This window comes from Trichoderma citrinoviride (genome assembly GCF_003025115.1).
Source record: "Trichoderma citrinoviride strain TUCIM 6016 unplaced genomic scaffold BBK36scaffold_11, whole genome shotgun sequence".
Classification (NCBI taxonomy): Eukaryota; Fungi; Ascomycota; class Sordariomycetes; order Hypocreales; family Hypocreaceae; genus Trichoderma; species Trichoderma citrinoviride.
The window spans coordinates 160432-175896 of record NW_020194719.1 but is presented as its reverse complement, the minus strand read 5'-3'; the positions used below and the strand labels follow the sequence as shown (position 1 = coordinate 175896).

General features: G+C 55.9%; 4 protein-coding genes across 4 annotated transcripts; 2 read left to right on the top strand and 2 right to left on the bottom strand.

Moving 5' to 3' along the window:
• Nucleotides 1–4794: 4794 nt before the first annotated feature.
• Nucleotides 4795–6554, top strand: BBK36DRAFT_1142943 (hypothetical protein; the record flags this gene model as incomplete). Its single annotated transcript, XM_024893558.1, has 2 exons — nucleotides 4795–5198; nucleotides 5306–6554. The coding sequence occupies 2 exons, from the start codon at nucleotides 4795–4797 to the stop codon at nucleotides 6552–6554; spliced, it is 1653 nt and encodes a 550-aa protein (XP_024747427.1).
• Nucleotides 6555–8232: 1678 nt separating this feature from the next.
• BBK36DRAFT_21753 (hypothetical protein) lies at nucleotides 8233–11083 on the bottom strand (the record flags this gene model as incomplete). Its single annotated transcript, XM_024897926.1, has 3 exons — nucleotides 8233–10760; nucleotides 10853–10981; nucleotides 11068–11083. The coding sequence occupies 3 exons, from the start codon at nucleotides 11081–11083 to the stop codon at nucleotides 8233–8235; spliced, it is 2673 nt and encodes an 890-aa protein (XP_024747426.1).
• Nucleotides 11084–12196: 1113 nt separating this feature from the next.
• Nucleotides 12197–13630, top strand: BBK36DRAFT_21752 (ATPase, V1 complex, subunit C; the record flags this gene model as incomplete). The annotated part of the gene is made up of 5 exons (XM_024897925.1): nucleotides 12197–12482; nucleotides 12552–12646; nucleotides 12712–12803; nucleotides 12863–13355; nucleotides 13424–13630. The coding sequence occupies 5 exons, from the start codon at nucleotides 12197–12199 to the stop codon at nucleotides 13628–13630; spliced, it is 1173 nt and encodes a 390-aa protein (XP_024747425.1).
• Nucleotides 13631–13928: 298 nt separating this feature from the next.
• BBK36DRAFT_1178269 (P-loop containing nucleoside triphosphate hydrolase protein) lies at nucleotides 13929–14258 on the bottom strand (the record flags this gene model as incomplete). Its single annotated transcript, XM_024896124.1, has 1 exon — nucleotides 13929–14258. A coding segment is annotated over one exon (330 nt), but the record flags the coding sequence as incomplete, so codon positions are not given.
• Nucleotides 14259–15465: the final 1207 nt, after the last annotated feature.

Sequence of the window (15465 nt, the reverse complement as noted above, 5' to 3'; positions counted from 1 at the left end):
TTTCCAGTGCTGCGGTGTTGTTGGAGACAAGGTTATTTTCTGATTACTGTACTCTATTCTCATCGCAAATAAATGGAAGCCATTGATTAATATCTACGACGAACAAAACAATGAGCCCCATTCCGAGCTTCCCGACGACGGCATGCAGAAATATGGAGACCTGTCTGATAGAGCTACTACTACATGTACTCGTAGTACTAGTAGTACCAGTATCTGATGGGCAACGTCACTGCAGTCCATTGCAAAGGCCGGATGCATGGGAAGTCGTCGAAATACTGACTCGCCATGTTCTCTGGAGAACACTCTATTTAGTTGTAAGAGTTTCTCACAAACAAAGGCCAGCACTGTACGGAACATCTCCAACAAGTGAGCTTTTGGCTCAGGTAATCTTTGGAGACACTCCGGTTTGACAGGTTCGCGGGACTGCTTAATACGGAATAGCAGCAACCTGAACTCAACGTGACGGAACTAATACCGGGGCTTCCTTTTTTTCTTTGCATTGAGTTTCTGTTTGATAAGATCGCCAGAACTGATGCTTGCCGGCCACAGTCCATGAACGTGAAACGGCCACGGTGCTTTAAATGCCCACTTGATGCGGGCGATCTTTGACGGCAATTATCCATGTGAATTTACCAGTACCTTAATTTACCGTTAGTATATGTACATACGGCTTGACGAGTGCTAATACCGGTACGGCAGTTGTTTGGCCAGAGGTTCGTGCAACAAGAAACTGCTGCCTTTCAAGTGTTGATATCGAAGCATCCCCGATATAGAGACTCCGCAAGGCCGACACAACGCCAAGCGTCATACACACTCCACATCACTCTAGACTCACTGCTTCTTCTCCAACTTCTTGTACGCGATTCACAGCTTTGTTTTTCTTCACTGCACATCTTGTCCGTTTGGGGCACCACAGCATTGCCTTGTTTGGAAGCATGTCGGCACATTCAGCCAGAAAACAAGGGCGGCACCTTCGGTAGTTGCTCGATGGCTTCCAGATGCAATGACTTCATCATCTGCCCCCATCTACCGGGCCGCCCATCACCATCATCAAAGCAAACCGGGACACCAGCAGCCAGCACCCGGCGCCAGCTCCGTGACGCTTGCCTAGGCAGCCCGGCATGGAGATCCTAACTCAACACAGGCAAAGGCACGGGGGATGCGACGTGCCAAAGGTACATTGTAGCACCTGGTGACTTGCCATCGTCTCCTCTGTTGCGCAACGTTCTCTTCCCTTCCCAATGGCAACCGACGAGGCCTGGTTGGTGTGGGGAGCCTGCTTGTCGGGGTAAAGGCATGGACATGGACTTGGGCCACTCATCACTCGCGGCTGCAGTCTTGTCCTCTCGTGTTTGGATCGACAATTCCATGAGACACCAGAACGGCCGGAGTAGGGCCGCGGTGGCCTCCTCCCTCTTTGTCTCGTCTTCTCCTCGTCCTGGTTTCCCGCTCTGACCAAAGGCGTTTCGAGACCGAGGACCCTCTGCCTGCTCTCTCATTCCATGCCGGGTCTGCCTTCGTTGCCTATCCCCGTGGTGTACGAAGCATTGACGGTGACCCCCTCGACTCTGCCCATCTCCATCTCTAGCTAGGGAGGGAGTTCGGCCGGGACGGGCTGCCGCGACGCCACGGCTAGCCATCCCATGGTGGTAGCGCCGCAACGTCGGCTTCGTGATGCATGGATAAGGGTAATCTCATGCATGTCGGTTGGCGTACAGCATAGGATGGGCCATGTTGGGCGCTCCAGACTCCGGGATGATGTGGTGAAAAGCAGGGCATGGCAGGGAGCATTCCACACAGGAAGCCATCGGCTCACAATGACGGGTCGACCTGCCATTGGCGAGGTCATGCCCGCAGCCTTGAAGTTTGCTTCTGTGCGCGCATGTTATCATCGGACGAAACCAAGAACCAGGTGGACCAAGTCGAAGCTGAGAATAGACACATAAAACGACGGAAGGAGATAGCAGACCGTGATCATCTCCGTGTACAGGCAGTAGGCATTGCGTCCAATCTCGCTGAATAACCCGCGCTTGGGGAAAGGATGCAAAGGGGACGTCGGGAATTGAGAGTCCACAGCGTCGTCGGAGCCGCGTAGCACTGGCTATATCAGTCGTCGTATGCGTGGACGGCGCCATGTGCGAATAAGACGGACGGAGGACGATGTGTGTTCGCTCTCTCACGCGCATGAAGCTAGAAAACAAGACTCGCACAAGTGGCATCTGCTCGGGCCTGGGGAGGCATGGTGCCCTATTCGTCGTAGCAGCAGTACGAGTAGCAGCAGGCGGCTGGTGTGCGTTGTTTCTTCGTCCATCTCCTCCTCTTGTCCTCTCTTTTGAGGAGCCATGACAACGCACGGCCTCACGGCAATACGAGGAAGCTCAAGTGATGCAGAGGAGACGGAGACGATGCAGGTGAACAGGCCCGGCTGAGGAAAACATGATGAGGCGCATTTCGCCACCAGCATCTGTCCGCATCGTAATACCTACCGAACTGTAGTAAGCAACCATGGTGGTTCAACTCCCCAAGACGTTGCCGCGAGCCTTATAGCCCATCTCCACGGCCTGGCAGCGCAGCCATATGGAGCCACGACCAGCTTGGGGATGCTGTGCGGCAGTGGATCGCGATGGTGGCCCGAACGGGCTCTGCGCACGCACGCAAGCAAGCAAGCAATCAGTCAATCAAAAGTATGTAGCGTCAGGCCCGTCGAATCCAAAGCCCAGGCAATTCAGAGGGCGATACGGATGGACGGACGGAGGGACGGAGTGGTACTACCCCGTACTTTTGCGTCTATACCTTCAAGTTAGTACCTACATGTACCTACGCACGAGATTTGATGGAAATGGAAAAAGGCTGGCACCAGGAGAAAGAGACCAGACAGCCGCTCGAATGGGCAGCCAGGCGCTACGGCCGCGTTTGGGCTAGCGAGGCCCTGCGGCTCGGTAAAGGGAAGAAAAAGGGACCTCCGTTTGATGCAAAAAGAAACGATGGAGTGGCTCTGGGAACGTTGCGGGCACGAGGTACGAGTTACTTGCGTCTAGCAAGGCATCTTTGCCCTTGAACTTGTACTAGTGCAGCTCCGGGTTGCTTCCGTAGACCTTTCCCTTTTGCTCCCTCTTTTACTCTTTTCTCTTTTCCCTTTTTCTTTTCTTTTTCTTTTTTAGTACCTTATCTAGGTAGTAGCCTATTTCTTTTCTTTCCCGTACTGTGACGTTATCACGCACTGTAGACGTCGCGCAAAGGTTTCTTCCTTTCTGGGGCTGACGATAGAGGGGAGAAGTGATTGACTGCGGTTCGGCTAAATGCCAGATTGGTAAAGAAGAAAAATCTCAGCAGTGCACGCGACGGGTGCAAGTGCGCGAATGTACTTGCAATCACTGCACTAAGACGTCGCTCGGAAGGTACCTCGGGGAAAACCGAGTCATCACGCACGCAGTACCTTATCTCCTCTTTTCTTTCGACGTGGACTTTCAGTTCAATTGTCTGCTATCGCTCCCCTGTTCTGCGTCCACTGAGTGTTCTCGAGAGTACAAAGGGCAGAAGGGGATCCGCCACCGTGCGGATTGCTCGCGGCGCTACTGTGCGGCCCGACTGGCCTGGCCCACAGAGGGCCGATTTGCTCATGGCGACAAGCCTCTCGAAGCAGGAAGCGGAGAAGCGCACAGCAGAGTGCCAATGACAGCCTCCCGCCCCAGATAATGCCCCGGACGCCGCTCCCAAGGCAGACGGCACACTGTACGGGGCGCCTTCTGCTACCTCTGCCCACCCCTGCGCGCGGCCACGAGGAAGCCCCAAGGAGCCCCTGCTTGCGGCGGCTGCACGGTGCGTCGGACCGCGTGTGGCCACGGTGTGCCCGCGCCCCCCCCCCCCAACGTGGCTCTCGGTCGCTGGCTCCAGCAGCCTTTGCACCTTTTCCCTCAGCAGCTCCACTATTGCGCCGGCCAAACCGCCGTCCTGGGCGAATCAGCGCCGCGGCAGCGCCTCGCCCTTTTGCAGCCCGGCACCCTCTGGCACCCTCGGGCACCCCCTTCTGGCGCTCTTCTGCCACTGCACTGTCCGCCTGTAGGCAAAACTACAGCGTCTGCGCGCCCCCAAACAGCACAGCGCTCCCGGATCCCCCCCAAATGGCACCCCCGGCGCCTCCCCGTCCGCCTCCCACCTAGCGATAGATACCTACCCAGATAGCACCCGCGGTAATACCAGACAGTACGGACGAGCAGGTACCCCCCAGCAGAGCCCTGCCTGTTCCACTGCCCTGTTCTGTTCTGCTCTGTTCCAGTCTCTCTCCACTGAACGCTTCTCTTCCCTATCGCAATCCTCTGCTCGTCCACACCTCATCTTCTCCTCCTCCCTCCGGCCCCAAAGAGAGCCTTGCCCGGTCCTGCATCGCGTAGCCTCTGACCTGTGTCTCTGCCCGCCTTCTCGCCGCACAAAGCATTTCTGTTCTACCGCGCCGCCTCCGACCAGACTCTGCACCTGCCTGGACTTACACCAAAACCGCAGAGCGACTCGAGCCGAGACGAGACGAGACGAACCGGCCAAAGACAACAGACGACCGCCCTTGGAGTCGCCGCAATCCTCCGCTCCCCCTCATTCTCCTCTTCTCCTCTCTCTGCATCTACTCCCTCCCTGCTGGGCGGCTTCGCCATACTACCGGTCCCCGCCATGTTCAGACGGCTGTTGTCTCCCTGCGTCCGACAATAGAGACGCCTTCAACTCCCCGAGCTGGCCGCGGCCGCTCGTCACCCCTAGATTCTTGTATCTCGTCGCTCGTTCACCTCGTCTCCGTCGCCCACCATGGCTGAGCCTCACCACCAACAACACCCTCCCCGGCGCGTCGCCATGGATCCGCCGCACCTCACCGAGTTCGCCTCCGAGCGCTATTTCGAGAAGCTCAACCAGCTCCAACAGCTGCACGCAAGCCGCGAATCTGCCGACTCCGGCGCCTCGACGACAACGACGACGACGACGACGACGGCCACCATCACCGCCAACGCCCAGGCGACGTCGAGGTTCATCCTGCCCCTGCGAGAGGCAAAGGTCCCGGACGTTGACGCCGTCAAGCCCAACGACTCGAAGCAGAATAGACGCTTCTTTGGCGGCATCCGACAAAAGGTCACCCTAAAGCACACCAAGAGCGATGCGGATTCGACCGCTGTGCCTATACCCATACGAGCCTCGACGGATTCGACGCGAAAAAGGTTCGTCACGACAGAATTCATTCTTTTGGAAGAGCAAGAGACTCCTTGAAAAGGAATCGCCATCCCCAGTCGAGTCACATCTGCTAACTGACATCTGCTCCCTCCAGCGTCGCTTTCGACCAGCTATTTTTCGGACTGCCGACCGAGCTCCAATTCCAAATCATCTCATCCCTCCCCCTGACAGACATTCTTAACCTCCGACTAGCCTCGAAATCATGGCACGCGCGCATCACCCTCAACGAAACATTCATCGTCCGGCATCTACTACGGGACCACATACCTGCCTATGCCACTCGCCTTTATCCCGTGCCCGACAACTCCGAGATTAACTTCCACTACCTGTGCAGTCTGTGGCATCGACTGCATGTCGCGGCGAAGCTTTCATACTTGATGTGCGAATGGATCACCAAGGACATCTTTCTACGACAGACGGAAGCCCAGAGGCTGGCATTCGCACCACAGCACGAGCGCATGCGCCGACGATTGATACCCCTACTCTTCACCGTCTTCCACTTCTTCGAGACGTACCGGAAGCTGCACCTGCAGTACATTGCTGAAAACGGACACGGCCTGACCAGGGAGCCGTACACGGTGAACCCGATCGAGAAGCAGATCATGGACATGTACGACGACCGGACGCTGCTGAGGGTCCACGAAGTCTTCCCTCTCGTCATCTCGTCCTTCTGCCGCCGCCTGCGACCGCCGACGTACGTTGGTCGAGTGGAGCGATCGCTGCGTGGCTATCTGAGGGAGCGACCGCCGGACGAGGTCCATGTTGCGATTCTGTGCCTCGGCGGCCTTCGTCAGGTTGAGAGGTTGTGGGAGACCAAGGGCTACAACAACCGTCGGGCTGCCGTGGATACTTGGTACACCTCTCTCACCAAGATGCCTGCCAATGAGGCTTCCTCCAACAAGGGCCGGCTGTTGAAGGGCTTTGGTCGAAAGAAGTCGACCAGCAGCGATCGGCCACCGCACCGATCATCGTTTAGCGACAGCGGCCGCAGGAGTCCGTGGGGATCGGTGGATTATACCGCCTCCGGGATGGAGATGCCCTACAGCGTCTTCAACACCAGCCTCTCGGCCGATGCGCCCATGGCGCCTCTGGACCGCGACCAGGCCAAGGATCTGCTGGGAGACCTGCCGTCGCTGCAGAGCATCTGGCTGACCACGGCCGAGGCCCTGATCTTGGATCGCAAGATTGTGAAGCGGCCGCAGGACATCAAGCGGAACCAGCAGGTCATGCTGGAGCTTATTCGCGAGGACGGCCTGGACGAGGAGGACGAGTGGTGCTACGGCCGCCAGATCTCCGACTCGGTCAGGCCCCCGATTTCGGCCCTCGGTGACGATGCGGATTAAACAGTCTCCTACCATTTCCGTCATATACTTCTTCGTCCGATACATACACGAACACGAGTTCACATACACGGATTCACAGCGTTTCCGTCTCCCATATACGCTTGCTTTTTGAACGAAGCTTGCCATCTTTCCTTTTCCAAGCCAAGCACCATCATTGCATTGGCATATACCACGTTTCCTTGCGTTGTTGCGTGTCACTCGTCGACACCAAAAGAAGCATTTACAGGCGTTTTTATATCTTGTCACTTTTTTTTTTTCTGTTCTCATGTTCTACTACTCGGGATTGGAAGAGACGCTTTTCTGGGATCTGGAGAAATACCCCTCGCGAGACCGTTGAGGTATTTCTGGGTGTGGATTATTTGGGCTTCAAACAAAGTGTGGTCTTTTGTCTTTGTTTCCGCGGTTCCTCTTATGGGGACGCTGTCATACTCCTTTATCTTTCTTTGTTCTTAACCATCAAAGATTTCCTATATCTTGCGTTTCCATTTCTTACGCGTGTTGTTGAACGGAGCTGGGGCCGTCTATTGCTCGACGAATGCCATAGAACTGCGACAAGTTTCTCTTTCTGATCTTACCTTATCTAGCCTGTTGAGCCTTTGTCGTTGTCCTTTTTTTCCGCACACACACAATTGGTTCTTGATACAGCTCCTTCTTTCCTCTTTCTCTTTCAGTTTACCAAAGTTTGCACTTGTTGTTTTTCTCTTGACCTACGTAGCGCTGATGTGCAAAAAACTGGAAAACAAGAAATTCTTTTAAACATACAATACATGCAAGGGAACTTTTTACGTTGAATCGTGTGACTGCATTGCCAAGAGTGAGAGGGCGTGGCAAAGGGTATTCCCTGTCCGTTTTGTGTAAGTGATGGATTCGTATTCCTGGCATTTTATCTATGTATCTCACGCTTCGCTTTCCCTCGACTCATGAACAAAACTGATAAACCCCTTTCCAACGAGAGCGTTTCGTAAAGACAGACATTCAAGGGAAGAAAAGACTTGACGCCGTAGAAAACTCATCATACCCCATTCAACACCACCAGACAAGACGGACAGACAGACAAGAGAACCCATCTTTGCAAAACGTACACATACACACAGAGAGACATCTCACATCGTTGTCTTTCAAAACATGTCCAAGCGACGTACGGAGTACATATAAAAGCCCTGACCCCCATCCATTCCCGAAACATCAAACATCAAGAAAAGAAAAAGAAAAAAAAAAAAAAACACACAATTCACCTTCCCACGTCTCTCAATTGGAAAACACACAGACGGAGTCCCCATCAAGACAAAGACAGACGGAAACATTGGATCGGAAGAAAAGTAGATACCCATTTTGCCCTTTGAAAAACTCCTCTTGTCCGTTCCAGAATCACACCCGCGCGCCAAACAACTTTCCCTGTAAAAATCGACAGAAATACACATTTTCTTTCTTTTCTTGCAGTCAAATGAGAAACAAAACCCTCGTGTGATAAGGCAAAAGGTAAAGAAAAGACCGGTCCTCTCCCACGTTACATGCGTATCAAAAACTTTTTTGCTTTTGCTCATTTTTTTTTCTTGTCTCTTCATGATTAAAAAGAAAACGCCGAAATGCGATGTATGAGCCAAATGTGAACCCCGGCTCGGCCAGCAAGCAAACGCTGCATTATTGTTCCTCTTCACCAGAAGAGAAGGCTGCCCTCCTATTGGCGGTTGGTCATGGCCTGGTAAAGCCTCTCTCTCATGTTCCCATCTGCCAGCGCCGCCTCGAGCTGCGTCGAGTCGCCAAACGCCGCAGCGGCGTCCTGGACGTCGCGCTCGTTCAGCCCGTAGTCCATGTCGAGGTAGCTGTGCTCTCCAAAGTTCTGAAACTGGCTCAGGCTCGATGTGGTCGGCACTGATGCCGATGTCGATGTCGCGGAGACCTGCTGGCCGTTGGTGAAGCCCGAAGACGGGTGGCGAGCCGTGGGCGTCTGCTGCTGGCCCGCCTGGCTGCGCGAGACGGCTAGAGCCGCTTGCTGCGACAGATTGACGGCGCGGTCGTCGGAGCTCTGCCTCGCCATGCTCGAGGGCCCGAACTGAGCCGCCTGACCGCTGCCCGCGCCTCTAGCAAAGCTGCCGCCGCCACCGCCGCCGGCGACGTGCCCTAGCTGTCCTGGCAATTGCCTTGTCTGGGCGTAGAACCCTTGCGAGGTTATACCTGTAGGGCTGTTGCCGTACATCTGGCCCGGCCTAGGTCTCGAAGACCCCGGCGGCATGTGTCCTCCTTGCTGAAGCTGTGGTGGGCGCATCCCCTGATTCTGCTGCTGTGGCCGCTGTGACGTGAATTGCTGCGGCTGTTGCTGGTTTTGGAGCGACTGGCCGACATTCTGGCCTTGGGCCTGTGTTGGTGACCGCTGGGGGTGATGCTGCTGCTGCTGCTGTTGCAGATGCTGCTGAGTCGAGGCTTTCCTAACCGCAGCACTGGCCAGCTGACTGTCAAAATTATTGGTGGCCATGGCCTGGGAGATGCTGTTGTAGCTGTTGTTAAGTATTGGCGACGTGTTCATGCCCACTCGACCGGACTGAGTGTCGATATTGCTAAATATGGGGTTCTGGAGCGACTCTCGCGACACCCGCCGGCGCTTCATGGTGGCCGAATCAGCGGTAGCCATCTGCAACGATGCTTCATCGCCGTGGCGCATCTGTGAGGAGGCATCGGGGGCTGTGATTGCCGACAAGGAATCCCTAGCCACCTGCGCTGGGTCGCCGACTTTCCTCTTCTTCGGATGCGAGTGGTTGTTGGCCGAGCGATACTGGTCCAGAGACTGCATTCCCGAGCCGGCCCAGCTGCTGACAGCCGGAATGCTCGCTGTTTGGCTCGTCTGAGGATTCCGCACACCCATGTGTCCGCCGTGCTGCACAGCTGCACCCTCTTGCATCGTCGGCGAGGGGTTCTGCTGCTGATGCTGATCCGCCCTGGGTGGCATTGTATTTGCAAACGACGAGATGTTATTCATACTTCCCGTTGACTTGTGCGATAAAGGCGAGGGCGCGATTGCATTGGAGGTTGCCGGTGCGGGTAGCAGATTCTGAGGAGCGTCCGTGGCCGCCGCCGCTTGGCTTGCATCTGGAGTGTTCTTTGGCCGATTCTTGGACCCCTTCGGTCGACCCCTCTTCTTGCCTGTCCCCGGAGTGCTTACGATGCTGGAGTCGGGGTCGAGATGCGCTGAGATATCACCAGGAAATGCCGGATTAGGCAACCCATTTCGCTGCTCGCTGGATCCCGGTTCGTTCTGGGACAGGTTGAGCGCATTGTGTGAGCCATGCCCGTCCGCCTGGCTGGACGCATGGTGGTGCGCCAAATCCGACTTTTTGATGCCTTTGTCGATCCGAGGTTTGGAGCTCTTGCTCCCCTTTGGCCGTCCTCTCGGTCTCTTGACGGGAGTCGCAGCGGGGGCATTCTGCGCTTCCGGGGGTTTGGAAGCTCCTGCTGCAGGATCTGTGGAGGTGGGTTGAGCGGGAGGGGCGGTGGCGGGATGGGACAGGGTCGAAGGCTGAGACGAAGCGGGCATATCTGAAGAGGCGACAGCGACGGCGGCCGCGGCAGCAGAGACAATCTCGGCGCTCTGGAGCGAGGGGTGCGGCGCTATTGCCGTAGGGTTTCCTTCGACAGGAGGGAATATCTCGGCCACCCAGCCGACGAAGATGGATCCCTGACCATTGTTGCGTTGGCTCTCTGGGAAGACACAGTCGTGGGAAGAAGGAGCCCCGGGAATGCCCCCAAAGTAGGCCAATGCCTTGCATAGCTGATCCACGACGACGAGGGGATTCAAGCTGCGTAGCAGCGTGAGAAGACGGGCCTGCTCCGCCTTGGCCTCGTGCGGCAAGGGCCCAAGAGCACGGGCAGGCAGAGGGTAGGCGGTGTTCAGGTAGCCATTCTGTGTAGCCCCGTAGGCCGGGGCGGAGGAGCGCGGATCCGATTCAGACGGTGGGATCCAAGCCAGCTTGCTGCGTTTGATGGACTGGTAGCCGCGCATGTTGGCCAGCCTCGCCGCAGCCTCCGTCTCCTCGCTTGTACGCTTTGCGGCAGCGTTTCGAAGGGCGGCCTGTGAGCTATTTATGTCGATGTGCATGACGCCAAAGTTGCCGTTCTTGTTGTCGGCCTTGCCCTTGAGCTTGCTGGGCACAGGGTTCTTGACGCGGCCATCCGTCGTGTGGATGGAGGCTCCGTCCGGGACGTCGGTCACATCTGGGCACTGCGATGAGCATTACAATTCATTGCTGCCAAGCCGGGCATCGGGGATCGGGGTCGGGCAGAGCTTCCTCGCCTCTTACACATACCATGACTAGAGGTGCGGATCGGGGTCTCAGACTGGGGGCCGGGAGTTGCGGACGACTCCGTCGCGGCGTCAGGCTTTGCGGGCGAGTCCCCGGGCGGAGGAGAGTTGCTGATGGCGAGCGTCGCAGAAGCTGGCGTAGACAGGTCAGAAGGCGACACGAGATGGGGCGGTGGCGGCAAGACACGACAACGACGACACAGAGAACGAGAGACGAACCAGGAGCTGCGGCCATGGCGCTGGGAGGATGCGCCTGCAGACCGCCTCATGCCCAGCGCGAGGGCCGGGCGAATTGGAGCTTCGAGAGGGCCGGCAGAGGGTGGGGGAAGAGGATGGGAGCTTGGAAGCCCTGCCGCTGTGTCGTTCGTCTGCTTGGTCCAGCACCGGGGCTGGGCGAGGCAAGGCGAGGCAAGGCGAGGCTTGCAGAGGGCAGAGGGCAGAGGGCAGAGGGCAGAGGGCAGAGGGCAGAGGGCGGGCAAACAGGCGCTGGAATTGCCGTCTCGAGGCGCCTCACATGGTCCGCAGCCGAGGAGCGGTCAGCAGTCGTTTGTATCGCCGTCACAGGCCGTGATGTCGCGCGTTGCAGGCGGCTGTCATTTGATGTCCATGGCCTGACAAAGAAGTTTGGCGGTGCACGGCGCAATCGTTTCTCTTCCTGCTAGTCTGGGACTGTCGTAGTTCCCACTGAGTGCTGCTGCCGAGACGGGACTAGCGCGGTCTGTATTGTATGCAGTTGTAGCGCTGTGACGCCGTATTATGCATGTACGGGGGGGTGATGCAGCGCGCGACAGAGGGAGCAAATTGATCTCGATAGCTGCATACTGCTCGGAAGATGCACCGCAACTGACGCAGATGCCGAGATTCTTCCACGCAAGGCGAGGGGCTGGTGCTTAACGGGGGCTCCCCACTCTCGAATAGGACTAGCGGGGACTGGGCTGGGTATCCGATACTTACTTTGCCCTCTTGTTTCAGATGGCAAGACTGACGACATTCGAGTAGCCGGTACTTTTAGGCTCTCACGGCCCCCACTCCCAACTGCTTGGAGCTGGGCTTAGCTGAACTGTCACTGGACCTGCTTGCGAACTGCCTTCCTGCCGACTCTACGACTCCAATCACAACCACACCAACCATCGTTCCTTCTTCTTCTGCTTCGGGGTTTCCCATCTTCAGGGCAAGAGCGAGCTGAGATACTTTCCTCGAGTATCCGCGCCAGAGGCACCTCACCTCAGCCACTGTCTCTGCCCTCTTTGCTTTTCTTTTCGCTCACCACTCCGACTCTGTCCTTTGTCGCTTCTCCTCCTCCTCATCGGCTCTACTTCTACCTCCGTCTGCCGAGTCGAACATCGCCATGTCCACCAAGTATGCGCTGGTATCGCTGCCTCAAAGCGCCTTCGACAGCGACGATGCCATCTCCTCCCTGAGCGCTACGATCACGCCGGACAACGGAACTGTCCTGCCCTTCAACATTCCAGAGTTCAAGATCGGGACGCTGGACCTGCTCGTGCAGCAAGCCGACGACCTGGCCAAGTTGGACTCGACGTGCCAATCCGTCGTCGCCAAGGTGGCAGATTCCCTGCGTACCGTGCTCAACAACGATGAGGATCGAATGGCGTCTTACAAGATGGTCAATGACAGTTAGTCGAGCCAAACTCTGCCTTTCTGTGCCCTGGGCCTGATGGGGGGAGACTGACGACATGCGGCAGAGCCAACGGATCACTACCTGCGCAACTTTAGCTGGAACAAGATGAGGTACCGAGCCGACAAACCCATAGCCGAGCTCATCAGCACTCTTCAGAAGGTACTCATCTGCGTACCCTTAGACCGACATTGGCGAACAGACTCTCATCTTTACTTGTGGCATAGGAGCTCAACACTGTGGACAATGATGTCAAGTCCAAGTTCAACCAGTACAACTCGGTCAAGACGAACCTTGCAGCTTTGCAAAGGAGACAGACGTAAGCACCGCGCATTGCCACGCCTGTTCCTAGCTAATTGAACCTGCCTCGGGCCGCAGTGGCAATCTCGCAACGAGATCCCTCACCCCCATTGTCAAGCCATCGCTTCTCGTCCAAGACTCCGAGTACCTCGAGACACACCTCATTGCCGTGCCGACGAATGCGAAGAAGGACTTCATCAAGAGCTACGAAACGCTGTCGCCCATGGTAGTGCCCCGATCATGTGTCGAAGTCGACCACGATGACGAGTTTACGCTCTTTGCCGTTGTGACGTTTAAGAAGCACAGCGCCGAGTTCATTCACAAGTGTCGAGAACAAAAGTGGACGCCGCGCCAGTACAAGTACGTCGAGGGCGGCCGGGAGGAAGAGCAGCGCGAGCTGGATCGTGTGACCAACGAGGAGCGCAAGGTCTGCGGCGAGGCCCTGCGCATGGGACGGACTGGATGGAGCGAGAGTGTCATGATCTGGATCCATGTGCTCACCCTGCGCGTCTTTGTCGAGGCCGTGCTGCGATACGGACTGCCGCTGGACTATGCCACAGCTTTGATCAAGGTATGCAGCATGATGTCGACGATTTTTCTTTTCTTTAATGTACAGAAGGCTAACTACATGTGATGCAGACAACGTCGAAGCTGGCTCCTAAGGCAAAGGCAGCTCTCGACGCAAAGTATTCATATCTCGGCGGCAATGCGTTTGGAAGGGACAAGCACGGCAGGGTGACCAAAGACGACGCCGCGCTCAGCTCAGAGATGGCCGCGGCAGGGCTGGGGACTGGCGAGGGACACGAGTACACGGCCTTTGTGTACTACGAGGCCGAATTCCCCTGAAGTGGGTGTAGATGTTGTTTCTTTTTTTCTAAAAAGCGTCATACGCCTGTACTCTATATTTATTGCCATCTCCGTAATAAGACTTGCCTTTCTGCCTTGCTCAGGAACGATGACGAGATTATTGCAGTTATCCTAGTCTAGCGAATCCTGCAGGTGGTGATGTTCTCCATACTCCCGGCTGGAACTGACTTGTGCTACATCTATGAATGATTTCACTTTTGATCCTTTCGTGTCTCTTTTCTTTCTTTTTTCTTCTCTTCCATCTTAGAGCTTCCTGGTTGTCATAAGACTGTTCCTTTTAGTTCTTCACCTGCGCCTCGGGGCCGTGGATGTAGCCCTTGGCGATGAGCCAGTTTGTAATCTGCGCAACACACTCCTCGACGGTGTTCTCGTGCGTCTTGATGGTGATCTCGGGATTCAGCGGCTCCTCGTACGGCGCCGAGATGCCGGTGAACTCCTTGATCTCGCCGGCGCGGGCCTTTTTGTAGAGGCCCTTGGGGTCGCGCTGCTCGGCGACCTCGAGGGGCACGTCGACGTAGACCTCGACAAAGGGAATGGGCTCGTCGCCTCCCTGGTCGGCCTGGGCGTGCAGGCCGCGGGCGAGGTCGCGGTCGGCGCGGTAGGGGGACTTCTGTACCTCCACAAACAAAATTGATAACGAACGCTATAAAAGCTTAACTCAAACTTTCGCTGCCGCGCCTAATCTGAACGATCTCAAAACATATGACATAAATGTTGATCTGTACTCCGTCTACCTCAGACGTTCTTCTATAGGGACTACTAGAAACAAAGGGGGACGAAAATGTGTGGTCGATCTTGTCTCCAACTTTCTACTGAGCGTACTCTATATAAAAATGTATATAAGTGTAGATTATGTTGGTATTATTTTTGTCGTTAATTGCTACGTTGAACATGCGAATTCCGTGAGCAGCGTTTTCTCTGTCAAGTGCTGCAGCTTATTAGTTCTGTTTGCTCTAACTACGCGAAGAAGGGCGCCGCCCCTTGTTTTTCGCCTTCAGCCGCCAAAGCCTGACAGCGGTAGTCGGGAGGGTTACTCGTGTAGTACGCGGAACCGGATAGAACCTTCCCTTACAACCGAACACTCACCCAAGATCACTGTGATCATAGATGGGAAGAACTAAAGAGACGGTCAAAATTGACTTTATACAGTTCAGAACCATAGATGGATCATCATGAGTACATTACGATCTTCGTGATAGTCTGACAAGACTACCTCCCCGCCGCTCCCAGGCTCCCCAAACAGGGAAATCACCCTCTACGTACTAGTATTTCGGCTAGAACTTCTAGTAGTAGTCGGAGGAAGAAATTCTTAGTGGTGAGCTGAGAAAGAGAGTGAGGATGTAGTAGAGAGAGAAGAGAGAAGAGAAGAGGGGAGAGTTGGCACTGAACTAGAGAGAGTGGTGAGGGAGGGAAATTGGTTCGTTTAGTTTTGTGAGAATTTTGTGTTACCGTTGCATTCAGGGGGGAGTTGTGGTGGTGTTTGGGTAGTGGTGATTGTTAGGAGAGGTCGTTGTAGTGGACCGTGGGGAGGGAGAGGGCGGCGCTCGCGTTGGTCGAGGCGAGGGTCGCGCCGGAGTGTTAGACCGAGTGGCCGGAGAGGCGGAGGCCTTTCAGGTGGCAGCGGTGGCGGGAGCTCGTCGTGGAGGACGTGGAGCCGGAGCGGCGGATGGCGGAGCTGCCGCTGTTGCAGGCGAAGCCGGAGTTGTTCCTGGAGCCGAAGAGGCTCGCGCTGGCGTTGCTCTTGTAGGCGGCGTAGCCGCTCCAGCGTTTCGAGAAGCGGCTGCGGCGGTGGTAGCGTTAGTGGAGGAAGTAGA